Genomic DNA, 27,195 nt, shown 5'->3' on the forward strand with positions numbered 1-27,195 from the left:
GAAGGGAAGGAGGGAGGGGACAGGAAAGGTGATAATATATGCAGTGACCATCACCCATACTTACTGAGCAGTGTGCAGACACCATGCTTCATATTATTTATCCTGGGTAATCAGAGCTATAGCCACCTCAGCTGCCCCAGCATCATCCAGTGACTGGCCTATTGGGGGCCTCCTGGACCCTGGTCCTTCCTATCACCCATGACCAATATTTGTTCTAACAGATCGGTGACCACGTCACATGTTTTTAAGTGTTTTAGCACTCACACCTGCATGAGATCATCCACAACCAATTTGGAAGCAAGCTCTAATAATGGCCTAGAATCCCGATGCAGAAGGTTTGGCTTGGATGGGTAAGTTACCAGGCTGAATTCACACAGAATTCAGCACTCCTGGACATAGAACCCAAGCCCCAGCCTAACCTAGAGCCTGTGTCCAAAATGGCCTCTGAACACCCTGATAGGAGTGAGTCGGAGACCCTTGAGGACATACTCAGGAGTGGTTTCTGGAGTGTGTGTTCTGGCAGCAGGAGAGCCTACCCCCGCTTATGAAGTGAGGATGAGGGGGAAAAGTGGGGAATGGGGCTGGCAGGTACAAGTTTATGCTGTCTTCCCTAAACAAGTCATTGCTCCTACACCAGGCATGGTTAGTATAACTCAAGCAGGTGGGGTGGGGTTCCTGGACTCCAGGAGCCTACTCTCTAATGGGGAGACTGACACACACATAAAACAGGCATCTCCAGGGAGGAGGACTCTTCTGGCTGGCACTGGAGGGCAGCCGTGTCAGCATCCCAGATGTCTGGACCAGCAGGGAACCCAGCCCCACAGCCAGCTGACTTTATCCCAGAAGTCCTGGGATGTCAGGAGCTCCAACCTGAGGGGGGCCCCAGGAGTTCCTCACCTCAAGGCCACCTCTTCATGGCACAGCTGTGGTCCCCAAAGGCCACACCTTCAGCTCTAAAACAAGGCTGAGTGCCAGTTGTGAAAACCTTTCAAAGGCTTCCCAGAATCAGGGTACATTTCATGGGCCAGCACAAAGACCCCCCTGGGCTGCCTCTCCTTTGTCCCTTCTGTTTTACATATTGAGAATATATTTTCAGATGTCTGGGGAGAAAATTAAAAGGTCTGATATCAATCATTTTCATCATAGTAAGAATGAATCCCTGTGTCCTCACTCCAAAAGGAATTTGCATTTCAAGTCTTCAAGTGATTCACTTATTTCAGGGAATTCCTGGCATCAGTGAGCTGGTAAAATGGGACGTTTGAGGAAAGGTCTTCCTAATCCAGATGGAATCAACTTAGAGAAGGTCACTGCAGTGTAGATCCTCAAACCCTGCCCTGAGCTGAAGCTTGAGCATCTCTACTACCAAGCTGGCAGACCCCCAAATCCCTGTGCTACAGAGCTGGGAAATTCTCCAGCCCTCAGACCTGGGAACAGCCAGGATTTGGAGTTGGAAGACCTAGAATTCCATCAGTGTGCAATTCTTGATGTCTTCTCCCAACTTAGTAGTCCTCATTTGTAAAATAGAGACAGCTCATGATGTGAGCACCCGCTATCAGCTCTGCAGGCGGTACTGAGGTGAGGTGCTCTGCAGGCTCATCACCCCTCAACCCTGGTGCTGATGCAGGGGTGGGAAGTCCCCACACACAGGAGCTCCAGCCCCAGGACAGCTAGCCACATGATAGCTGCCATTCTAGACCATTTGTGGGTCCAAAGCCAATGTATCTTGGGCTCACACAGTACCTTATGATCAGGGTCACTCTCAATTCCTCATTCTCTTGACATCATCATTCTTCTGTAGGTGTTGGAGGAGAAGATAATATTCTCCACTGTCTCTGAATCTCATGCCCCTCTCTCCCTCCCTCTCCTTCCTTCTCCTTCCTCACCTCCACTCTTAGACGAATGACTTCCTGGTTACTCTCCATGCCCATGGATATTAAGCAAATGCTCTGGTTAAGATCAGGTTGATCAAAAGCCACTTCTAAGCATAAAATGATGGGCACAAGGTGATAAAAGGGCCCTGATAGGATCCAGAGACTCACAAGATTCACCACGCAGTGTCCACCACCACTACTATTTGATGCCACATCAAGTGTCTCCAATCTAAAGGTGACAGTAACTGAGCTTGACCAGTGGACTCTGGTATTGATTTCTTTGAGGAAGGCTCAGTTCTGGGTAGTGGTGTCAACCACTAAGTGATAGGGGTTCCAAGAAGAAAGCCACGCACAGGTTGGTTATGTTGCAGAAGTAACCAGAATGAGGCCTGTGAGGCTAGTAAACCAGCTGGCCAAGGCGGAATCAGAAACCACCCCTTGGAAAAGCCAAATGTTTTCATGATTCCTACACTCTACTTCCCTTTTGTTCTCCTTTAGGATTTCTTGATATAATCAACACAGCTCATCTCTTGCAATATGGGGAAGCTGAGAAAAGTACACTGATTCAAGCATAGGCAAAATCTATAGAGAAATGAGAAGCATACTCCAGAAGCATCAGGAATCAGACTATGAGACCCCCAAAGAGAACGAAACTTGGGTATGATTTGGGAGGCCACAGGTCCAGCCCTTCCCTTCCGGCCCTGAGCTTTTTTCTGTAGACCACCCCACCCCCCATCTCAGTGGGTACAGTTTTCAAAGCATTTACAGCCTATGTTCTTGTTTCCCATCCCATCAGGCCTACATCCACGCTGGGCAGTGCACACATCAGGACTCTATGTGTGTCTTCGTGGGTGCCAAAATTAGAGAATGTTGCAGAACCTCATCTTCTAGCCTCCAAAGAAAAGTCTGTCATCCAAATCCTTCCAATCTCCCCAAATTGAATATTTCATTCACACCATACCACAGCCTCAAGGTCATTTTCGATATAGTTAAATAAATAGAGTACCAATGAGACAATGTTACATTAAGAATTATTTTTTTCTACACGAGGTTCTGGGTTTATTCTCCATTATCTCCACCAAAAAAAAAGAAAATATTTTTTTTTCTTCTAAAGGACCACCTAATTTTCTCTCTCTAGTATTTGCTACAAAAAAATTTAGGGGGGAAAACAATTTAGGAACTAATGGTACCATCCGACTCCCCCCTATCCAGGACATTGCACAGTCAAGAAATTCTTTTGCCTTTATTTTGGTTCCAGAATCAGCCCAACTTCAGTGGTTTGCCACTAATTGCGTTTAGCCTGTATATTTTGTTTCTCTCATGTCCTCACTTATCTGCTATGAATAAGCTTTCAAGTGACATATCCTTCCAACCCAGACACACAACTCAGAAGTTTTGTGAAAGTCATTTACAAGCGAAGTCACCTTCATCTGCCTGGAAGGGACCAGCTGCTCCAGCTTTCATTCTGACTTCATGGTGATGCCCCTTGTCCCATCCCCTTCCCACATATTGCAATGAGCATCAAAGCACCAGGCACTCCCGCAGAGGCGCACGCAACACAATGCACACAGCGTGATTGGGTTACCATTCCAGCTTATTAATTTGCCTGACTACTGCTCAGGAGATAAGAAACAAAGGGACTAAAAGCATATTCATCTCCTCATTGAGCTGTGGGATGAAATCCCTATTTTGGAAAGTAATGGCTCCAGGTAGGAGGGCCGTGAGAAGCGAGGGTTTTATTACACAGCTCCTAAAATGTGGGCACTTAAATGCTCGTGCATTATCATGTATTATTACAGTTCTAAAAAAACCATTTCTAGGAATCAATCCCAAAGTTTTGAAGCCTCCCCCAAAAGAGCTGGAAGGCATAATTCTAGAAGAAGGCCCTGTAAATAGAGAAATTATACTTTCTATTCTATGCGTTAAGGCTTACTATGGCGGAACCCACACTCAAGACTTGATCTGCCTTATTTGATCGACCTTCTGTAATAACAATGCAGTCACTGAGAACCTGTGTACCATGACTTCAAAAATAGGTAACTTTTTGTATAAAGGAGAGAAGATGGGTATGAATTCTCTATTTTTCAGATGGAAAAACTGAAGCCCAGAAAGCATCAGCAAAACTACTTTAAGCAAAAGGCAGCAAGTAGTGATAGTGCTGGAAAGAAAAATCCATCTATTTTGATGGTCAGTTCACCATTTCTCTACTCTGTGGGGAACATACCCACCCAGCCCTGCTCAACCTCTTGTATTTCTGCTCCCTTATTGGCATCTGGGTTTTCCTTCTAGGGAGAGCATTAATTGGCTGGTCACACTGGCATAGAAAACACTGAGGGCGTTTGGCTCCTATTCTCCCATTATGATCCATCTCCATTTCATCCTGGAGATGAAAGAGTCAAGAGAAATCGATGGGAAACTCCAAGGCCCTTACGGGATTCCTGTGCCCAAGGAAAACAATTCAACCTATCTGAGCTTCAAAATGTCACCTAAACGAGGTAAAGCCAGTGGAGGCAGCCCATAAAGCATCACATGTGTGATGCTTTCACACATGTGTGGACCTTGGCAACTACAAGCATTTCATACACTCTTTGTCACACTATCTTCATAAAAAGCCCACCTCTACTGTGGGGCTCGCTGAGGGGATTCCCAGTGAGCAGTTCTCCAACTCAAATGTGCACAGAAATCACCAGGGATTTGTCGCATTCAGATTCTGATTCCTTAAGCCTGGGGCTCTTCATTTCTAAAAATCCCCAGGTGATGTCAACTCTCCAGCTCCCAGGACCCCACTCAGAATAGCAAAACACTGGAGCATAGTTTGATGAATGACACACAGTTCTAAGGATTGAAAAGGCAATAGCAATGAATAGCTCATTCTCGATGGGGCTCAAATGAAATATTAACCTGTTGAAGATATCTCTTATATTACTCTTTTATTGACATTGTTTTACTGACACCTGGCAGCATTACAAAGGTGTACGATGCAGGCAAAAAGGCCTCTGAAGGAGCCCAGGAAAGGAGTAAATAAGCTCTACTCACGAGAGAAGCGGGCAAGTGGTCTGGCAGTCTTGTCTCCAGCTTCATTTGCAACTGGAAAAAAAAAGCAGACAATGCAATAAGAACAAAGCACATAGTCCACAGAATATCCCCAACCTATAGCTGACCCTCTGGATGATTTGACATTAAACTATGTTTGAGGATCTTTGTAAGAGAATAAAAGCAACTTCACTCCCTCTCTTTCTGTATTTCCAGAGCTGTTCTCAATGTCTAAATTAGGGAAATGCCTTAATCATTTTGATGAGTACATCTGAATAAAGCTGGAGAGGACCTACACAATATATAGTTTACTATGCCTATAGGTATTCGTTGGCTTGTACCCACATCATAAGAGAGTATGGTGAATGCCTGAGTTCCAAGTCAGTGTATGTTCAAGCTTCCTCTTATCAGGCCGTTAAACGCGCCCACCCCATAAATCCAGTCTGCTCAGATGGACAGGGGCAAAGCTAAGACAGGATTTCAGAAGACAACAACAAGGTTAGTTTTTATTAGGAGAATATTTAAATGTAGATACTAACAAGCAGGGTAGAGTCATAATGAATAGCCCTTATATTTATAAACACCATCTTTGGGATTCAAAATAGAGATCAATCATTAAGTAGAAACACAAGTTTCACTCACTTCAAATATCACTTTTAATGCCCATAATGATAACAGCTTGGTTTTTTGATATATTCATAGTAAACCGGCACAAATATTTGTGATCAACTTGAACAGAGCACCCAAAGCAATTAATCGGAAAAACCTGTTCACTTTAGCTTACAAAACAAAACAAAACAAAACAAAACAAAACACCACTCACTATATAGGCAGAACAAAAGGGATTGCTAGAGTAATCCTTAATGTAGGCAAGTTGCAATAGCCAGATAAAAGAAATAACTACTTCATAAACATTACATCAATTTGCAAAGAATGGAAGGAGTAAAAAAAAAACCTTTCACCCTCTCACAAAGGTAGTGACTTCACAATTCACTCTCTGTCTACCTTTCCGTCATTTACATTGCCCATTGTCTGCACTTTGTGGATCACAAACAAGATATTATACAAAACGACCAGCAGAGGGAGGTGACATTGCATCCTGCTCCTGTTACCTCCCACACCCCAGCATTTCAAAAAGAAAAGAGGGCAAGAGAGGGAGGGAGAAGCCAGCCCTAGTTAGTATAGTATAGACATGAGTTTCCCTGACCTTGAGTTCAAATCATTTCCTCTTTAGACACCGTCGGTCTCTAAAGAAAGAGCGCAAGGCTCTCCCCACCCCCCCCCCCCCCCCCCCCCGCTCAAAATACTTGCTGCAGAAACTGATGGGCTGCTGTTAAAGCAGGAAAATGAAGACCCCTGCCATTGCTGAAAACACCAGCAACCACTAAAATGTTCAACTTGGAGAGTGAACATTTTCCCTGTGGGAAGGAAGAGGAGCAGTGACAATACTGTCACCATTTTACAAGCAGCAATGACTATTTCCTGGCCCAAGAGCTTTTTCCTCCTCTCCTTGCCACCCAAACCAAGGATGGGGACTGCTGACCCAGATCCAAGTTACACCAGGAGAGGCAGGAAGCAAGATCTAGGCCAGTGAAGTACCCAGAGAGTTGGCTCTACCCAGAAGGAATCTGAACTATGCCAGCGGTATTATTTTTCTAAACGCAGACCCAGTGCCACACTCCCTTACTTAAAGGTCTCCAGGGATGCGCCAACATTTACAAGACACAATCCAGCCAACGTGACCTGGTATCCAACACCTGATCCCATCTATTCTTCTCTTAGATATTATGTGTGTATATCTATTTATTTATTTATATCAATTGTTTTAGATTCAGATTCTAGAATAGTCTTGGATCACAGAATCCAGGGGACTTTCCATCTCTAGTCCAAGAGGACTCCCTGTAAGATTCAAGAAACAAATCTTTCACTCTACTCTCCAAGGAGTTCCACTCTTTCTAGGTCAGGGATTTGCAGCCCTGGCCACACATTAGAATTACCTAGGGAACTTCTTAAAATCCTGATGCCTAGGCCACACCCCAGACCAATTAAACAGAGCCTTGGGGATAGGACCCAAGCATCAAACCTGTTAAGCTGCCAGGTGATTCCACTGAGCAGCTGAGAAGTACTGCTAGATGGTGTAACTTCATACATCTTTATGAAAGCAACATTCAGGAAGGAAGGTGTGGCTCAAATTCCTTCGAAAATAATTACCCCTATTCAGTTCTTCTTTTCAAGACGCTTTTGTTTTGTCATTAAAATCCTGAACAGGGACATGTCTCTGCTTTAAGAAAAAAAAAAATCAACTGTTAAAACTGCAAATATAAGTATGGGGACCCATTAGTGAGCAATTCTTCAGACTGTGAAGGATTTTTTTTTTTTTAAGGATTTCTTATAAAAAGGTTGCCTCCAGCCTCCAACACATGTGCACCGAGCACCAACTATGAGCTCAGCACTGGGCAAGGCTCTGGCTGGACTGCAACAGTAGATTTCACTCAGTCTTGACATACCAATAAATTAGGGAAGAAAGCTATGCCTTCGAATCTGGGTTTACCCCAGCCTGATGAGCTAGGGAATTGATTCGATGATGATGATGATGATGATGATGATGATGATGATGATCTAGATTCCTTGGTCCCAGCCCAGAAACACTAATCCTTGCAAGTGGGGACAGGAGTCTGGGTTTTAACCAATTGCCTCAGAAGCTACACTCACATGTGAAAAGCAGTGTTCTAAACAAAGTGTGCCCCTGATATGTCTGTTGTATTGCACACCCTCCACCGCCCACCCTCTTCCAATAAATAGCCAGAAGCAAATCTTAAAGGAAGATTTGCCATGGAGACCGGTGAGAGGGAGGCAGGAGAGACAGGAAGTTAACTCAGAACAATGAGCACCCCAACCCCAGGCAATGAAGGTGGTGGTGATGACCGAGCTAAACTACAAACAATCCAGGCCATCAGGACAGGATGGGAGGGTGGTCCAAACAGTTGTGGTGGTCACCTGGGCAGGTGCACACTGCTTTGTAACCAAAACTAGCACCAAAAACACTGCCACCCTTGTTTTGAAAGCTCTGGCACCTGGGTGAGGATAAACGCAGCTGGGGTGCTGGGTGCCAGGGCGAACACACAGTAAGCAAGCAAGCTGGGAACAGGGCCTGGCCTCCTGAAAGGAAATCTGCCCAATGCACTGGCTGTCTGCTGCTTTGCCACAATCTCTGAGGCCAGCCCAGGGACCCTCTCAAGGTGAGGTCAGTCCTTTGAGAAGCCTGGTTGCTGGAAAGCCAGGCACAAGGGACTCCCAGAGAAGAGAGGCTTGGAATGAGGTTCTAGGCACCTTCCTAAGTTACTATAAAAGATGAACTCACAGCTGTTTGGCCTCACCTCACACTGCCGTCAGCTTGAGAAATCCCAAGCAACAGCAACTGGATGGATGCTGGGGAGAGAGTCTTGGTCCAAGATCGTCATCTTTGCTTAGCTGTCACCTTCTAAGTAAGGCCTTCCATGACCATTCCGTTACTAAGGTCACAATCCCCAACTCCCCATCTTCCTCTGCCCCCATTCCCTTTCCCTTCTCTATTCCTCCCCCCAGCACTGTCACCTTTCATATGCTCTGTACCTTATTCATTGGGCTCATTGCCTTTCTCCTTCCACTACAATGGGTTCTCTGGACCAGCACCAGGGAAGAAGGTCATGATCATGATCACATGATCATGGTGATGTGATCCAAACTCTGAGCATGGATTCTCTGTCAGTGAAAGAACTACTACATCCACAGGGCCTAACCTGCCTGGCACACAATATTTATCATATGAATCAATGACCAATCTTCTACCAATGTACCATGCAGAGTGCAATGGGGGCCAAGAACTGGAAGGAGAAGTGGAAGGGGACAGTGCAAGGACACTAGCACAGAGTGAGCACTTATATGTTCTGTAAGAACCAATTCGGCCTTTCAGAAATATTTATCAAGCACTGACTAAACTGTAGATACCAGGTAAGGCTGTGAACAACCAGTCCTGGCCCCTGCCTTCGCCCCCAGCAAGACTGCCATTCCCATTTGATAAATATTCAAGCCACTGGAATTCAGAAGGGTCGGATACCTTTACTAAGACCACACAGTTGTGTGGCAAAACTCCAATCCAAAGCTAGTTGTACCTGGCTCCAAAGTCCATTTCCATTTTGCCTCTTTTGCTTTCCATAAAGGGTAGGCGGAGAGGAGCCATGCTTCAGAGAGGGCTGCATCCAGGTAAGGGTCTTATTGAGGCCTTCCCGTCTCCCTCACACCTCTAGGCCCCGTGAGAGCCACATACTGGCCTACTGAGAGTGGGGGAGGTCACCTGCCTAGGACCTCATACCTGCCACAAACCCAGAGACTGCCAGCAGAGAGGGATCCTTTTGTGAGGTGGATGCTGGTGCCAGGACCCACAGCAATGGCATCCAGAATAGGGAGACGCTAAGAACAAAAAAGCTTCACTGCCTTGTTCATGCAAGAGCCCCAGCTACCAGCTGGCTCCCTAACCCTCCCACACCCTCCTTAGGTAGAAAATAGTGACAAGGGAATAGAAAGAAGAATCAAATTCATGTTGGCATGAGAAGCACTACAACTCATAAAAAGAGCCTCAGGAGGCCTATTCTCTTTAATAGGTGAGGAAACTGACATTCCAAGAGATCAAGTGACTTGTCCAAGATCAGACCGGAGCCAAGCAGCAGAGTTGGAAACATCCTTTTCTCCAGCTCCAAGCCCAGCGTTCTCAGGAAGAGGGATGCGGTCAATCTCTTTAACTCCTGCATCGTGGTGTGTCCAGCAGGGCGTAAAGGGTCTGGCTTCCTTTTTCCCCACTGGGTTTGATAGATATCAATGCCTGACACCCCCAGGATCCACCTTAAGCACAAAAATGTGTAACTCTAATTAACAACGAAGGCTGACAAAAATGCTGTGTGGAGGAGGCTTCTGATGCCGGGTCTGAGGTATTATCAAAGCCTGCGGTGACCGGGGTGGGGGAGGCCAGAAGGCGACGTGGAAAAGTCCCTGACAGCTTGGATGACACATCAAAGAATAGGGCCACAAAGTGTATAATTCACAAAGATAACTGAGTTAAACACTTATATAAAATATGTTATTGGGGTTGCTTAAAAAGAGAAGTGCTAGCTATATAGTAACTAAGGGTCAGACTAGGCGCTGCTCATTTCTTACCTGATTTTCTCTTCACAGCAACTCTCTGAGGATATTGCTATTATTTCCCCCATTTTCCAGACGTGGAAACTGAGTCTCTGAGACCTTAATTGCCTGAAACAACCAGGGAGCAGCAGATCTGGAAACTGAATCCAGCACTACCTTACTCCAGAGCCAGTGCTCTTAAACCCCGGTGCTCTCCCTCGCACTTCCAACACTGTCAGCACCTGAATGGTAGTACTATTTGCTGAGTCCTACTACCACCCAGGCCTGGTGGGGGAGGCCCTTGTCTCAACTCAGCCTCAGGTTAGAAGCTCACAGAGGAATGTAACCCCTGCTCTTCTGTTCCTGAAACAGAACAGAGCTCTGCAATCCAGCTGGAATTTGTGTCCAAATGACATAAAAGACATCGCCACCCCTCAGCCTCTTCCTTTTCCCCCTTCTATATTCAGAGATGCTCAGCATCGCCTCATTATACCTTCCGGGCCAATTTGGCTGTCAAGTCGACTCTGAATCAAGTTCTTGCACAAAAGAAAATAAAACCAATTTGTAGTGATGACTCATCAGTGCTGATAATTTGAGAGTGGCAGGGATGGTGCACCTCACAGGCCCTTCTCTCCTAGGGTAACAGCCAAACCCTTACAGAGGGCAGGGCTTGCCGGCCAGCAGGCAGCATGGCTCACTGGCTCACTCGGCCCAGGGTGCGACGAAACACACAGAAGGGAAATCACACAAGCCTTTGCCAACCTGAGAAGACAGCTTGGGAAACATATTTCCTTTACTTTCTTTTTTTTAATTTGGAGGAATTTAGGTCATATGGGAAGACTCACGAAATGTATTTCTTTCTTCCCTGGTCCTGATTTTATATATTTGCTTATTTACCTCTATCCTACCTCATTCCACAAATTATGTTTTTGCTGCATGTACCAATCCTTCTATGGAACAAAGTGGGATATTAATAAAAAAGTGAAATGTATTTATTTCGATCACGTCCTTGCTTCCATTTCCTGATCCTTTTTTCCAAGTTGTCGGTTTCAAACTGACTTTTCACGGCTTCCTGTGACTTAAACCAAACAATTGATTAACCTCTGTTGAGTCTCCCCTGCACCCGCTCTTTCTCGTCACTGTGCTGAATGCAAGGATGGACATTACTGGTGTCCTGGAGTCCAGCCGAGTCCCAGAGGTCAGGCACGGAGCTTCCTGACATGGATACTGGTAGAGTTGTTGCAATGTGAATGTAATGCGGTACCTGGTATTTCTGTGGAAACCACCTGGCCAAGGTACCAGGCCCTGACCTCACAGAGCCTGGGGCCGAGCTGGGGAAACATGATATTAATACATGACCTGATCCAAACTCTGTTGAATGCTAAATGAAAGGTCCTTGTTCATAGAAGAACAAGAATCAGAACTGTATGGGATTAAAATCCAGGATCAAGCTGGCTGCTCAAACTGTTGGCTAATTACACTTCACTCCAGACAAGGCAAAGAAAAATATACGGAGAGGAGGAACACGAAAACCCTACATCATGCCAGGTACTCACAGGAACTTCACATCCATAATTTTCATTTAATTTTCACACCATCCCATGAGGTGAGTCTTATTACCCCTATTTATAGATGAGAGGACTGAAGCTTAGAAAAGGCAAGTAACTTGCCCAAATCAGGGCTAGTGAATGGCAATGCTGGGCTTGAAACCCAGTTCTGAGAACCCTTCTCTTCTCTGCAGATGCCATGGCTGGAATGCATGTTAAAAGGTCCAACCCCACACATCCTGTTAGGATTCCCTACAACATCCCAGACATATGGATGGCATACTTCATACCTGAATCGCCCCTATGGATGGGAGCACATACCCCTGGAGATAGGCCCCTTCACCTTTAACCCATTCTACACCTTAGAGGGCTCTTCTTTGCGATGATGACATCTAAGGGCTCAATCAGTCTTTGACGACAACTGTCATAGCCTCAGCCCCTTGAGCCGTCTCACCCCCACACTGACACTCCCCCAGTTCCCTCCTCATCTGACAAAAAATAACTAGATGCCTTCTCCCACAAAAGTCAAGTCACTTAAATCAGGGCCAGAGGAAGAGAATATATGTGTTATTTTAAATACGCCTCAGCACCCCACTGCTTAACAACATTCACCAACACAATGGTCTTCAGGCCAAGCCGAAGTCTCAGCTTCTCAGAAGACAAAGGGCACCTGGGAACCATCTTCCGGACTATAATCTGGAGCTGTCCAAACGGACTGAGCACTTTCAGGAAGGCTGCTGTCTGAAGCGCCCCACCTCAGACTCCACTGTGCACACAAATCACTTGAGGATCTTGTTAATATGCAGATTCCATTTCAGTTGGTCATGCGTGGGGCCCGAGACTCTGCATTTCCGACAAGCTCCCAGGTGATACTGATGGGGCTGGTCCAGGAACCCCACTCTGAATGGCGGGGTGTTAAAGGACGTAACCCACTCTGAAAAGGAGCAGCCAAGCACACTTTCTAAGAGCACTTTGGAAAGCCCCAGCATGGTTCTGAAAATGCACACTATGGAGTTTAACGTCCAATTCCCTTGGTTTCTTTTAGCAGTTTCGTCAGAAAGAACTGTTCACAGCAGGGCTTTGGAAACCTACCGAAGGACAGGTACTGAGAGTGTATGCATGTAAGAGGGACTGAGCAGAGAGGGAGGGGGAAGCTCAGCCTCCTCCACGGCACGACAAAGACCAGAGCTGAACTAGAAAATCACTCCCCATCCAGAGCACGCGGCCAGCAGGAGGGCACAAAGCCCAAAACGAGCAAAGAGCTCCTCAGATCCAAGGTAAGAAGTCAACCTCCAGCCAGGACTCGCTGGAGCTGCTCCATTTTCATGCACGCTCCTTGCAGGACCTTGAGCTCATGAGCGCGAGCGTGCACACTCCGTTCCCGAGCTTGGCTCAGGCACACACAGCCAGCATTGCTCTGTCCAGCAGCATAGATCATCACGCCGTCACTGCCTGGCTGCGGGCTGAGCAGATCAAAGGCATCAAACAAATAAGACTAGGCACGGGTCACTGTACCCTTGGACAAGGAACTCAGATGTCCACTGGGTTGAGCTCCCCATAGCAGAGCCCGCATCTGCCCAGGCGATTTCCCTCCGGGCTCGCGCAGGGTCTGCACACTAGGTGGCTGAATGGAGGGCTAGGAAGGAGTGGAGGAAGCCAGGCCCGGCCATGAAGCCACAGAGGCCCTGGGGCAGAGACCAGCAGGACGCTGCGAGCTCTCCTCCTCTGCAGACGCCAGAGCCCCATGGCCAACTAGTTAAAGGCCGGCTCTTAGCTTGGCAATTTATATTCTCAGCTGGACGGATGTTTGGGAACCATTTGCGGGAGACGGGTCATAAATTGGAGGCAGGTGTCCTAAGCTTGGCAAGCAAGCGTTTAAATTGAATTCCCTTGGGAAGAGTTCACCACAGTTGCATGGATCCCCACTGCTCTCACCAGTCGGGCTTCATCCCAGCTGCCTACCTGAGACACGGGCATTAGGGCTCTCAAACTACACCTGCCAGAGGAAAACTGTGTTTCTCCTACAAACTTCCTCTTCCCCACGCATTTCCCATAAGTGCCACCTCCTTTCCCCACCACAGGTGATCAGGACAAAAATATGTGAAGTTACCCCTATTTCCATTCCTTCCTTCATACCCATAGCTCTTCCGCCAATAAACCCTAGAGTACTTATTTCTAAAATATATCCTAATTCCTACCAGTCCTTCTAGCTCCTCTCCTAAAACTCTGGCCCTTTGTTTCGATGACCTCAACATCATCCCGGGGTCTCTCCCTCCACTCTTGCCTCTTCTCTGCCTGCCACAAGTCCATCAGACTGCCTGGCTTCCCTGCTTAAATGCCTCTAGTGCTTCTCATTGTGTTCAAACTGCTGCCTCCACATCCCTCCCTGATCTGACCTCCTCTCCTCTTGTGCTAGTTGACTAAGCCGTAGCTACCCAAGCCTCCTTTCTCACTCCCAAAGCCACCAAACCTATTCCCATGTTAGTGTTTTTCCTGCTTGGAATGCTGTGCTACTGGTAACAAGGATTCCCATAGTATCGGTTCCCCTTCCAGGCCTTTCCAGGTGCCAGTGGAAGCATTTTACATGTGCTAACTCAGGCAGTTCTCTTCCCCACCCTCGGGGGTAGTGCTATAGTTATCCCCACTTATTAGGGATGACGTTCCTGAGGCAGAGAGAAGCTAGGTGACGTCCTCAAAGCCACACAGCTGGTAAATGGCAGAACCAGAGTCATCACTGTGCAGGCTAGTTCCAAGGCCTTGCTCACTATATACCCTGCTTCTTATAGATCTCATCCCTTGCACAGCAGCCTCTTCACCTTTCAGGTCTCAACCCAAATGGCATGGCCCCAGATCCTTCTCTGACCCTCATCCTCTCTCAGGCATCTGTCAATATCTGGAATTAAAACACGTCTCCATCACAAAACACGTCTCCAGACACAAGAGGGTATAAGTTCCCTGAAGGCAGCTTCCAGCAGCCTTATTCTCTGTAGCCCCAGAACTCAGAGTAGTGCCTGGCACAAAGCTGCCTTGACAAATATGAGCCAGTCCACTGCCTGGCTTATGTTCCTGCCAGGCCTTTGAAGGCATCTGGGTTTTCAATCTTCCATTTTGTCCTATCTTGTAGTATTATCTGCAGTCTCCCCACGGCCTGCTCCACAGGACAGCGTCCGTGCCCGGATGCCAAGGCCCTGCACAAGGTGGCTCCAGCTCCCACCACAGCCCACACACCCCTGCACACCAGCTCTCTACCTGTGAGTCCCACTCTGGACACTTCAACCCCAGGCCTTTATTCACGCCCTCCCTTTGACTTCATGTTCTTCTCCACTTTTTCCAACTAACGAACACCCACTCGTGCATCAGGGAGCAAATGCAACCACCCCCAAAGAACAAGTTCCTCTGTGATCCTGCTCCTGTCCTCTTGACACCAGCGTCCTGTTATGGCAGGTAGAAAGACCACAGGCTTTCCAGTCAGACGGGCCTCAGCTGGAATCCTGGCTCCTCGGCTGTGTGCCAACACTTCTCCAAGTCATTTTCCTCATGTGCACACTTAAGTCACAACGCTTAACCTCTCAAGGTTGTCAAGGTGTAAGATGAAATGTGGGGAACACTCAGCAGCATCTTAGCACACAATCACGATCAGATGCTCAGGGAAAGGTAGATGATGGTGTTAGTGTTATCTCTTTAGGGTCCACCTTTCCAACGATATGTGTGTTCCGTGAAAGTAGGGACACGCCCTTAATACCCTTTTTTTTATCTTCATAGCTAAGTGCATGCATGACACATGACTCTCAGTAACCATCTACTGCAGAAATGCATGAATGAGTATCTTTGGATTCTGGTTCCAGGTAACTCCGGGATCATAGGAGGTCAAAACCTTCCTCTGGTCCTTTCCCTTTACTACTAATAAGGAAAAAACTGAGAGACAGACAAAAACTGCACCTACAGGACCTTTAATCTTATGTTAGAAAAACTGACTTAGGGAAGGGGACAAGGAGGATGCTGTTGTGGTCTCTGGGAGGACACAAAGAGGATAAGCTGGAGATGAAGAGCACTCTCCCAGGGACCTGGCCTTCGGTGGCCAGCTTTATTAATTAGGAAAAAAACTATTAAAATATATCACAATCTGCTGGTGAACCAGCAAGAGATGAAGCATTAGGGGCAAACTGATGATTATCCATTTTCAGAGAGGGGGTGTTGCTCATCATGCCTCACCACCTGGCTGGATTAAACTTCCACAACATTCCCGCTAAGAGGGCCCTGCAGTAAGTCATGTTAAGGGGAGAAAAGGCAACCTCAGTGCTTCTGGAATGCAGATTCCAAACCTTCAAGGGACAGGACTGATGTGTTTTTCCTCTATGTTTCCCTTTGTAGTTTCTACACAATTCCCCTTTTTAAAAAAATTTTGTTATTTAAATTCAGTTTCGTTAACATACACTGTATTACTAGTTTCAGGGGTAGAATTTAGTGACTCATCAATTGCATATAACGCCCAGTGCTCATCATGTCATGTGCCCTCCTTAATGCTCATCACCCAGTTACCCCATCCCCCCACCCGCCTCCCCTCCAGCTGCCCCACTTCGTTTCCTATATAATTCCCAATTTCTCTTCCCAGCACACACACAAGCTCACATGCCCCACTGACTGCAGGGTGGTAGCATGGTAGTTTTCCCCTTCTCTGTCTTAAGGTTTTTCTGCTAATGAGGTTTGGAACCTAGTTAAGGATTGTAATGTGAATATGACAGCAAAGTCCAGGGCACTCTCAGAGATGGGAAGGTAGTGGGGGTGCATATTTTAGATTGGAGAGCAGAGTAGGACTCTCTAGGGAAACTAAATATAATCTCATGATGAGATTTGAGAAAATCCACTGCCTATGAATCTTCACCATTCCCTCAGGGGCCTCTGCATGGCGCTGCAGAGAGGAACCTTGGAAGAGGCCGAAGACAAACACAGTGGAAGAAACAGTTGTGTCTACTCACTTCAGGCAGGGTGTTAGCAAAGCTGCGTCATGGGAGGCATTTTCATGGGACTGCAGACATGTAGTTTATCACTGATAACACGGAACAGCAACAGAGCTCAGGATTTAGAATCCCAGGGCTTGATGTAGGATACCAGCCTCTCTCTGCCTGGTCCTGACTTCCTCATTCAGGCTCTCTGGGCCAGACCTGCTTCTAGAAAACAGCTTTAAAGGCAAGAGACATGTCCTGCCTTATTCACAGGGTTGTTTTAAGAAAGGGCTAAATGAGCTACCTCATAAAAAAAAAAAAAAACACTTGATCAATCATAAAGGGATGAGGGTATAACAGGACTACTGCTCACACTGTGAAATTTTATATCTCAACTAACAGAGAATTTTAATGTTTTATACTCCTCTGGACAAACATTGTGGCCCCCTTATTTATCTCTCTGTGCCATGAACCAAATGTTTTCGTCTCCCCAAAATTCATACACTGAAGCCCTAATGTGATGGTACTTAAAGGTGGGGTCTTCGGGAGGTGATTGGGTCATGAGAGTAGAGCTTCAATGATGGGATTAGTGCCCTTATTAGAAAAAGAAGAGAGGTAGCCCCCTCTCTTTCTCAGCTATGTGAAGATACAATAAGAAGGCAACTGTCTACTAACCAGGAACTGGGCCTTCATCAAGAACCCACTGGTGCCTTGATCTTGGACTTCCGGGCCTCCAGAACTGTGAGAAATAAATGTCTGTTGTTTAAAAACCCCCACTCCAGCCTAGTCTATGGTATTTTTGTTATAGAAACCCAAGCAGACTAAGATGCCAGAGTTTATATTTATTTTCTTTAAGATTTATTTATTTATTTTTAGAGAGAGTGAGTGGGAGAGGGGGAGGGGGAGAGAGAGAGAATCTCAAGCAGACTCTCTGCTAAGTGTGGAGCCCTGATGTGGGGTCTGATCCCAGGACCCTGAGATCATGACCTGAGCTGAAAGCAAGAGTCGGATGCTTAATCAACTGAAACATCCAGGTGCCCCTAAAGTCCATATTTAAAATACGTAGATATGATTAGTACAATAAATATTAGAAGGGTAGCCAGGTGAGAAGATAAAGAGGGCCTGGGGTGCAGCCTGAGACAGGATGGTCAGGTAGGGCCTCTGATGAGGAGATCAGAGCAAGCACCTACAGGAAGTGGGGAGGTCCAGAGAAAAGCACAGCAGGCTGAAGGGGCAGCTAATGCAAAGGCCCTGAGGTACAACATGACGGCGAGAATGCACATTCCCGCCCAGCACATAATAAGCACACAATAAGCCTGAGCCATGTGATAATGACTATCGTTCTCACTGCTACCAAAACAGGCAGTTTCCATTGGTGGATGAGTCGAAGCCAAGGAAACCCAATGCACTACAACAGATGTTGGCCAGAGCCCCTTCAGATCACAGCCTCCACATCAGAATTCAGCTCTGGGGGCTCTTTTCACGCTGCTACAGAAAACAGCCACATGGGGGCAGAGGCCATTAAGGAGTAGTACTTGCACAGGAGGGCAGCAGATTCACTCCATTTCACCCTCGATAGGATCCTACCTCTTCCACACTTGCCCTCTCCCTCACCCCAAACACAGCCTCTGAGAAGAGGTCTCTGCAGGTGACAGACTGTGCAGTCAACTTAACTCACACGTGCTAAGCCCCTAGTGTGCCTTCAGCTCTGGGCCAGGCACTTGGGACACTGAACTGGATCAAGATGACATCTTTGCTCCTGGGGAGCTCACTTTTTGGTGAGAAGTTAGGGGTGGAGAAAAAAACTGGATGAAGAAGTGCCATGGTGGACCTTAGTGCAAAATGCCCTGGAAGCACAGAGGAGAGAACATTCTCAGGGAAACCCACCTTCCATCCCCGCCCCAGGCTACGAGGTCCCCTCATCATATGCTCTCATTGAACTCCCTTCCTTTCCTTCCTTTCTTTCATAGCATTTATAAAAACTGTAATGGAATAATGATTTAAGGGATTAATATCTATCTCCCTGCTAGACAGTGGGCCCCTGAGGCAAGGACCTTGTCTGTCTTGTTCACACCCACATTCCTTACACCTAACACATGGCTAGCATGTGGCAGGGACACAGAAAGACACCATAAATAAATGGTGTTCTTTCTGCTGAACACAAGAACACTTAATTCTGTTGTGGAAACATGATATTGGCCTCCAAGATGGCTCCCATGAGCCTCACTACCTAGTACTCATACCCTCGTGTGTTTCTTTTCCATAGTACGTCAGGACTAACCACAAGATGAACAGATTACTGTAAATGGTTGCTGTATGACTTCCAAGTTCTGGTCATAAACACTGCTACTCACACCTCTCTCATGGATCCCCTGCTCTGAAGGAACCACACAGTCAATCTGTGAGGAGACTTAAGCAGCCCTGTGGAGAACTCCACATGGTGGAGAATTGAGGCCTCCTGCCAAAAGCCAACATCAACTGGCCAGTCATGTGAGTGTGCCACATTGAAGCAGATCCTCCAGCCCCAGTGAAGGCTTTAGATGACTATAATCCTAGCCAACATCTTGAATGTGACCTGATAAGAGACTGTAGGCCAAAACCCACCTAGCTAAGCGGCTCTCTTTCCTCTTCTTATAAGGACACACTAATCCAATCATCGGGTCTGCACTCTCATGACCTAATTACTTCCCAAAGGCACACCTCCTCCAAATACCATCCCATTAGGGCTTCAGCATATGAATTGGGGGTGGGGATGGGGACAAACATGGTAGTCCCAAAACTGAAATGCAGCAGGAATTAACACCAGAGCTGACATTCTTCCCAATACCTCTGTTAGGAGAAATCCATAACTTTTCAACCAGGGGCTACAGCGGCCTCCATCTCAGCTCCCCCAATTCAGTGGGTGACCCAGTGACCCTGCCAGGAAGAGCAGGATGAGGCATGAACAGCCTGTGTCTCTCCCTTCCCAGGGCCACCCCCGGCCAGGAAAAATTCCTCACAGACTGTGCCACTCTTCCTTTCTGGCTGAGGCTCTCTTGAGCCTCCCCACTGCCTGGCAACAGTGACGCTGCTCTGTGCCCCAGGTGATCACCCTGTCACACACACCCCTTCCCTTCTGCAGGGCAAACAGAGGCAACATCCCAAGGCATCTTGGAATGAATACCCAAAACAGTGCAGAATCTGAGGCAAACTGACAGGATGTGATTCCAAGCTCCAAACCCACCTTGGAAACACTAGGCCAACACTAGGCTGCTCTTTTGAATGGGGGACATACCTTGAGCCATGAATCCTACATCTCAGGAAGATTGTTCCTAGAAAAATAAAAAGGAAATTTGTGCTTCCAGGGCAACTACTCTGTACAACTCCTGGGCATTTTACACATATCTCTATCCTCACCATTACCCTGTGAGTCAGGCATCACTATCCTCTTTTTCCAGATGAGTAAACAGAGGTCCAAAGAGGTTGAATAAATTGTCCAAACACACAGACAATAGTTGTGTATAGCTGGACAGGCTGCACACTGCACAATTCTAGAGAACAAAAAAAAAGTAATTTCAAAAGGGGTATAGTTTTCCAACTTGCACAAAGGCACACATGGTTCTACTAGACAACCACCAACCTCCTGGTCAGTAGTGGTTTGATCCTACGTCTGTCTGACTTCAAAGCCTTTGCCCTTTCCACCAGAGCTCTATACCTTCCTTGGGATAGCTTCATGTATTTCCATATCAAAGTTTTCACAGTTCAACTGGCAAAGATGGCACCACAGACCTCTAGACATTCCAGCTGGAAAAGATGTTGGCAATTAATAATCTACATCAAAACCTTCCCTCTGTATTGGAAGAACACAAGGCCCAAAGAGGGCCAGTGAGCTTCCCAAGACTATACAGCTGGGTGTGGCATAGCTGTGACTTGCATCCCACATAGCTGAAGGTAGATCTGGCCCCAATATAAAGTTGTTCTAAGCACAACAATAGGTGATCAGAGCTATATTATCTAAGCTAGTCATCTCAACTCTTTTTTGCATCAGAATCACTTTTTCAGTTGTAGGTGGAGGTAGCAAATGAAGGATCTCAAGGAAACGTCCTTCACCTGACAACTTTCTGAAGTCCAAGCTTAAAAGAGGGCTGAAAGGAAATGGGAGCTGAAAGGGCCAGAGCTCAGAAGTTTCTCCAGAATAGGCAAGAAGTGCATTCCTCTGCAGGCCTGACAGGTCCTGGGAGGGAAACCGTTGCTAAGTGGAAGTTTCTAGGCCCTCCCTGGTGGCCCTCCAGGCAGTTGGCATCCACCTTGAAGGGAGAGCTCAGATTCTGCATAGGCCTCGCTGGGAGTCCCTGAACACCATGGCGATGGCCCCTAGGTAGCCAGGGTGACAGGAGCCAAGGGAGAAAGAATACAGGGAGGAAATCCGAGCACTCAATTTGCTGTTCTGTGGAAGGTACCAATTAAAATGTTTCACCCTTCTGAGGCTGCTGTTCAGCCCTGCTCCAGTTGGGCTGCTTCATTAATAGCCCCTTCTGACACTCCCTCCTCCACCGTCCACCGCCCCACGCCTACCCAGTTTCCTTTCCAGCCAGTGAATCCCAAGTTAGGCTCAAAGGCATGCTGGCCATAAAAACTTCTAGAGTCATAAATAAATAAATAAATAAATAAATAAATAAATAAATAAATAAAACTTCTAGAGCCACAGAGACCCCCACTTTGACACTGAAGTTCAAGGAGACAGGGTGACCACCTAAAATCATTCAGCTAGTCTGTCCTGGCTCAACATTTAACATTTAAAATGTTAAATGTTTAAATGTTAAATGACATTTTAAATATCATTGAAAACAGTCCTTCCCACCTTATGTAAACCTGGTCCACACACTTTCCTGCATAAGTCACTGATATTGCCTTTGTACATAGCTGGTTCAGAGCCATGCAGGAGGAAGATCCAGGACTCCAAACTCCCAGGTTCCACACCCTGCATGGCTCAGGGAAGAACAGCCCACTGAATCACCTGCAAACTCATACTGGAAGAAGCTGTCACACAACTCTAGAAAAGGGGGCTAGTAACCACTGACACGTCTCTGCACGGCTGTCTTCTAGTTTAGTTGGTTCCTTAATACTTAGAATCTGATTTTCATAAAGTGAAGCAACTTATCACTTCACAAGAGCTGATGAAATCTTAAGGCTGGCATGCAGGAATAATTATTTAAAAGAGAAACAGAGTACGGGAAAATTGAATATTTCCATGACGTTACTAATATGAACATGGACAGAAGTGAAATAATAGTAAACAAACACCAGATCCGACACCAGTTAGCAAACTGAAAGCAAAAAATGTATTTATTATAAAGCTTAAACAAATCATGCTTATCACAGAAGTATAAGAATACTATTAGAGAATGTAGTAATCTCATAATCTCTCTCTCTTGGACCACTGAGATTATATAAGAAAACAAAAATATCATCTCAACATGTAGGGAAAGTCTTTGAAAAAACTCAAGGCTTTCTTATGATTAAAAGAAAACAAAAGCAAAACAAAAAAGATGATGTCTCTTTCCAAGTAAGATGGAATAAGCACATACCACCCTATCTCTCCCACTGAATGCAGCTATGAAACCTGAACAAAATGCATGGAGCACCTATTTGAGGATGCTGAAAGTAAACAGTAGCAGGCAGATTAAAAGAAAAGACAATTCAAAGTGCCACCAAACCAGTGGTAAATTTTCTGGGTTTTCTTCTAGTTTTCTTCTATTGCCCTCTAGCCTTGCCTCAAGGCAGTCAAGTGGATATCAAAATGAATAGAGATTAGACATCACCATGAAAAAGAGAACTCCTAAAAAAAAAAAAAAAAAAAAAGAAAGAAAGAAAGAAAAAGAGAACTCCAAGTGAATAGTTCCAAGACTGGAACAAGAGTGGGAAATGAGTCTTCTAATACCTGAGTAGGAGAAATCCATACTTTTTTTTTCTTATTTTGTATATGCTCTTGCATGTCAGCCCCTAGACACCCACAAGTCCCTACAATTCTAAAGGAGGAGTATCTTCTCTGATCAAAGGATCTGCGGTCCCAAGAAAGTGGTATAAATTCCCCTTGCGTTATTTTTCTCTCTCCATCTTCCTGCCCCTTGGCCTGGGATTCATGGAAAGTGAGTAGTAGAGTGGTAGTTGTAGTAGAGCTTAAATAAAACTCCAGCTTTCTAGCCAGAGACCTAAAAGGGGAGCCTAAAGGAATCATAAAGTATGAGGAGGATTATGGAGAAAGAGAAGTTCAGGGAAACAAAACAATGAAAGCTATATGACCTATTCTAGGCTCACTTCTGAGCAGTACATGTATGAATCTGACTCTAAACAGAATAGCATAGACCTTAAAAGCTGAACTAAAAGATGAACCAGTACCCGACCCAGACTGACTGCTGAGTGGTACATATGGGACAGATCTGAGTAACACTGTCAAGTCTTTAAAATAGAACTGATGTTCTAATCACAACCCACAGAAGGCAAGTCAGAACTTTCAGTCTGAACACAACTTGGTTCCAGCTGCCAAAACAAAAATATCAAAATTCTCCATATGATTTAAATAAGACCCAAAGTCTCACCTCACATATTCTAAATGTTTAGGATAAAATTCAAAAGTATATCTGGATATGAAGAAACATACATGAATAAAGACAATTAACAGATATCAATGCTGCAGGGATGAATTATTGGAATTACCTGGCAAAAATTTTAAAGCAGTGTTATAAAAATTCTCCAACAAGTAAGGGCAAATACTCTTGAAATAATGGAAAGATAGTCTCAGTGAAACAATGTAGAAAAAACAAAATGAGATACCAAAAAATGTTCAAATAACCCAAAAGTAAACAGAAAACAGGAAACAAAAGAAAAACAGAGGAAACAGAAAATAAATAATAAAATTGATTTAAATTCAAACAAAACAATAAAATATTAAATGCAGATGGTCTAAATATACTAATTAAAAGACATATTGTTAGAATGGAGTTTATTTAAGTATTTTATTTATTTATTTTAGAGACAGAAAGAGAGCACAAGCAAGGGGAGGGGCAGAGGGAGAGGGAGAGAGAGAATTCCAAGCAGACTTCATGTTCAGCACACAGCCTGAGGCAAGGCTCAATCCTAGGACCCTAAGATCATGACCTGAGCCAAAACCAAGAATCAGACATTTTACCAACTGAGCCACCCAGGCACCCAGAATGGATTTTTAAAAGAGCCCAACTATATGAGGTCTACAAAAACTCATTTTAAATGTAATGCTACAGAAAAGCTAAAATTAAAAAGGTAAGAGAAGATATACCATGAAAAACCTAATCAAAATAAAGGAGTGGTTGTATTACTCAGACAAAATAGACTTCATAAAAAGAAAATTACCAGAGATAAAGAACATTAACATAAAGACAAACATACAGACAAATGGAACAGAATGGTAAGCCCAGAAATAAATCCATGAATATACAATCAACTGATCTTTGACAAGAGTGCCAAGCATATGCAATGGAAAAAGGATAGCCTACTCAATAAATGGTGTTGGAAAAACTAGAAATCCACAGGCAAAAGAATGAAACTGGATCCTTATCTTAAATCATACACAAAACTCAACACATGAGGGATTGAAGACTTATAGGAAGACCTGAAACCATAAAACTCCGAGAAGAAATCATAGAGGAAAACTTCTTGAAATTGGTCTTGGCAATGATTTCTTGCTATGACACCAGAAGTACAGGCAACATGGGCCTCTGGTGGCTTAGTCAGTTAAGTGTCTGACTCTTTTTTTTTTTCTTAAGATTTTATTTATTCATTCATGAGAGAGAGAGAAAGAGAGAGAGAGAGGCAGAGACACAGGCAGTGGGAGAAGCAGGCTCCATGCAGAGAGCCCAATGTGGGACTCGATCCAGAACTCCGGGATCAGGCCCTGAGCCAAAGGCAGATGCTTAACCGCTGAGCCACCCAGGGATCCCTAAGTGACTCTTGATTTCAGCTCAGGTCATGATCTCGGGGTCCTGGAATTGAGATTCCCATCTGGCTCCTCACTCAGCAGGGAGACAGCTTGAGATTCTCTCCCTCTCCCTTTGCCCCCTCCACTCATGTGTGCCCTCTCTTTCTCTCTCCCTCTCTCTCCCTTTCTCACTTTCTCTCTCTAAAATAAATCTTAGAGAAACATTACATTTATTTTTTTAAAAAGGAAATATTTGCAAATGACATATCCAACAGAAGGCCTGTATTCAGAATATATAAAAAACTCTCAAAACTGAGTAGTAAGTTGCTGGTGGGAATGCAAAATGGTACAACCACTAAGGAAAAGTCTGGCAGTTTCTCATAATGTTAAACGTAGAATTACCACATGACAGCAATTTCACTGCAAGGTATATACCTATAAGAACTTAAAGCAGGGACTCAGATACTTATACATCAATGTTCACAGCAACAATATTTCCAATAGCCAAAAGGTGGAAAAAACCCAATTACTCATCTGTTGATAGATAAACAGAATACAGTATATCCATATAGTAGAATATTATTGATTCATAAAAAGGAATGAAATTCTGATACAGGGTACACATGTATATACCTTGAAAACCATATACCTCGAAAATTATGTTAAGTAATAAGCCCAGACACAAAAGGACAAATGTCGTATAATTCCACTCAAATGAGGTACCTAGAATAGGCAAATTCATAGAGACAGCAAGTAGAATAGAGGTTATCCAGAGCTAGGATAGTAGGGGAGCAGGGAATGGGGAGTTATTATTTAATGAATAAAATTTCTGTCTGGGATGATGAAAAAATTCTGGAAATGGACAGTACATTCTGAATGTACTTAACATGTATTAATGTACTTAATGTATTTAATGTACTTAATGTTCTTAATGACACTGGGTTGTAAACTTAAAATGATTAAAATGGTAAATTTTTATGTTATATAAATTTTACCACAACTTTAAAAACTCAACAGTAAGAAAAGGAACAACACAATAAAAAACCGGGCAAAAGACTTAGACATTTCACCAAAAATGATATATAGCAAGACTACAAAACACAAAAAGATGGCTAACATCATTAGCCATTAGGGAAATGCAAATTAAAACCATTATGAGATGCCACAACACACTTCTTAGGATGAGTAAGATGGCTAAAATAAAAATTTTTTTTAATTTTTATTTATTTATGATAGTCACACAGAGAGAGAGAGAAGCAGAGACATAGGCAGAGGGAGAAGCAGGCTCCATGCACTGGGAGCCCGACGTGGGATTCGATCCTGGGTCTCCAGGATCACGCCCCGGGCCAAAGGCAGGCGCTAAACCGCTGCGCCACCCAGGGATCCCTAAAATAAAAAATTTTGACAATACCAAATGCTAGTGAGGATCCAGAACACTGAAAGTCTCAAATATTGCTGGTGAGAAAACAAAATGGTATAGCCACTCTGGAGAACATTTTGGGAGCTTCTTATAAAGTCATACATCACTTACTGTAAGTATTTATCCTGAAGGAGTAAAAAGTTACATCTCACAAAAATATGTATACAAATGTTTATGGCAACTCTATTCATAACCATCAAAAACCAAAATGACCCAAATTCCCCTCAGCGAGTAAATGGACCAACTGCTACAACCATACAACGGAATACTGCCCAGCCATACAAAGCAGCAAGCTACTGATACACACAACTTGGATGCAACTCACTTGCATTATACTGCATGAAAAAAGCCAGGCTCAAGAGGTTATGTACTATATGATTCATTTGTATAACATTCTCAGAAAGAATTAAATTATATGACAGAGAAGAGATTAGTGGTTGCCAGAGGCTAAGGATGGAGAGAGGTTTTAACTAAAAAAGGTCAGCAGGAAGGTTTTTTGGGGTGATAGAACTGTTCTATAGCCTCACTGGAGTGGTGCTTACACAATTTTAAGCATGTGTTAAAATATCTAGAACTGTGCACCAGAAAAATTCTGTAATTTTAAAAAATAAAATTCAAAACAAAAATCTCTCAGCAAACTAAAAATAGAAGGAAACTCCCAAAATCTGACAAAGAGAACCAACCAGGTACCAAGAGCAAACACTGTTCTCAATGGTGAAAAGTAAGAAGGAATCCCTTGAAAGTCAGGGATGAGATAAGGATACCCACTATAACCACTTCTGCTCAACCAGGAGTCTTGACCAGCACAGGTTATCATTTTCACCTAGGAAATCCAAGAGAATTCACAGACAAATAATTAGAACTAGTAAGAGAGTTAAGCAAACTTGCTGGTTAACAATAAAATCTATATTGGATTCCTTTACACTAGCAATGGATAATTAGAAAGTATAACTTTTCATTTTTTAAAAAAGATTATATTTATTTATTCATGAGAGACACAGAGAGAGGCAAAGACATAGGCAGAGGGAGAAGCAGGCTCCATGCAGGGAGCCCGATGTGGGCCTCGATCCAGGGACCCCAGGATCACGCCCTGGGCCGAAGGCAGGTGCTAAACTGCTGAGCCACCCGGCTTTTTTTGCCTGAAAGTATAACTTTTCAAATGATATCTTCTACAGCAGCACTAAAAATTTACAAGGTGTCAATGACTAAATGTAGTTGAAACATCAAGATTATTATGGAGAAAATTATAAAATTTTATTAAAAGATATTTAAGAAGTCCAGAGTTTTGCTATGT

At 44.7% G+C, this 27,195-nt stretch overlaps 1 protein-coding gene across 4 annotated transcripts in view; it reads right to left on the reverse strand.

Annotated features, from left to right (window-relative positions):
* PDE1C (phosphodiesterase 1C) overlaps positions 1 to 27,195 on the reverse strand; it is a 488,275-nt gene that overhangs the window by 394,223 nt on the left and 66,857 nt on the right. For all 4 annotated transcript variants that reach the window (XM_038557256.1, XM_038557258.1, XM_038557257.1 and 1 more), the window contains exon 2: positions 4,908 to 4,958. In XM_038557256.1, coding sequence (XP_038413184.1) covers positions 4,908 to 4,958 — 51 coding nt within the window. The remainder of the gene's footprint in view (positions 1 to 4,907; positions 4,959 to 27,195) is intronic.

This window comes from Canis lupus, chromosome 14 (assembly GCF_011100685.1).
Source record: "Canis lupus familiaris isolate Mischka breed German Shepherd chromosome 14, alternate assembly UU_Cfam_GSD_1.0, whole genome shotgun sequence".
NCBI lineage: Eukaryota > Metazoa > Chordata > Mammalia > Carnivora > Canidae > Canis > Canis lupus.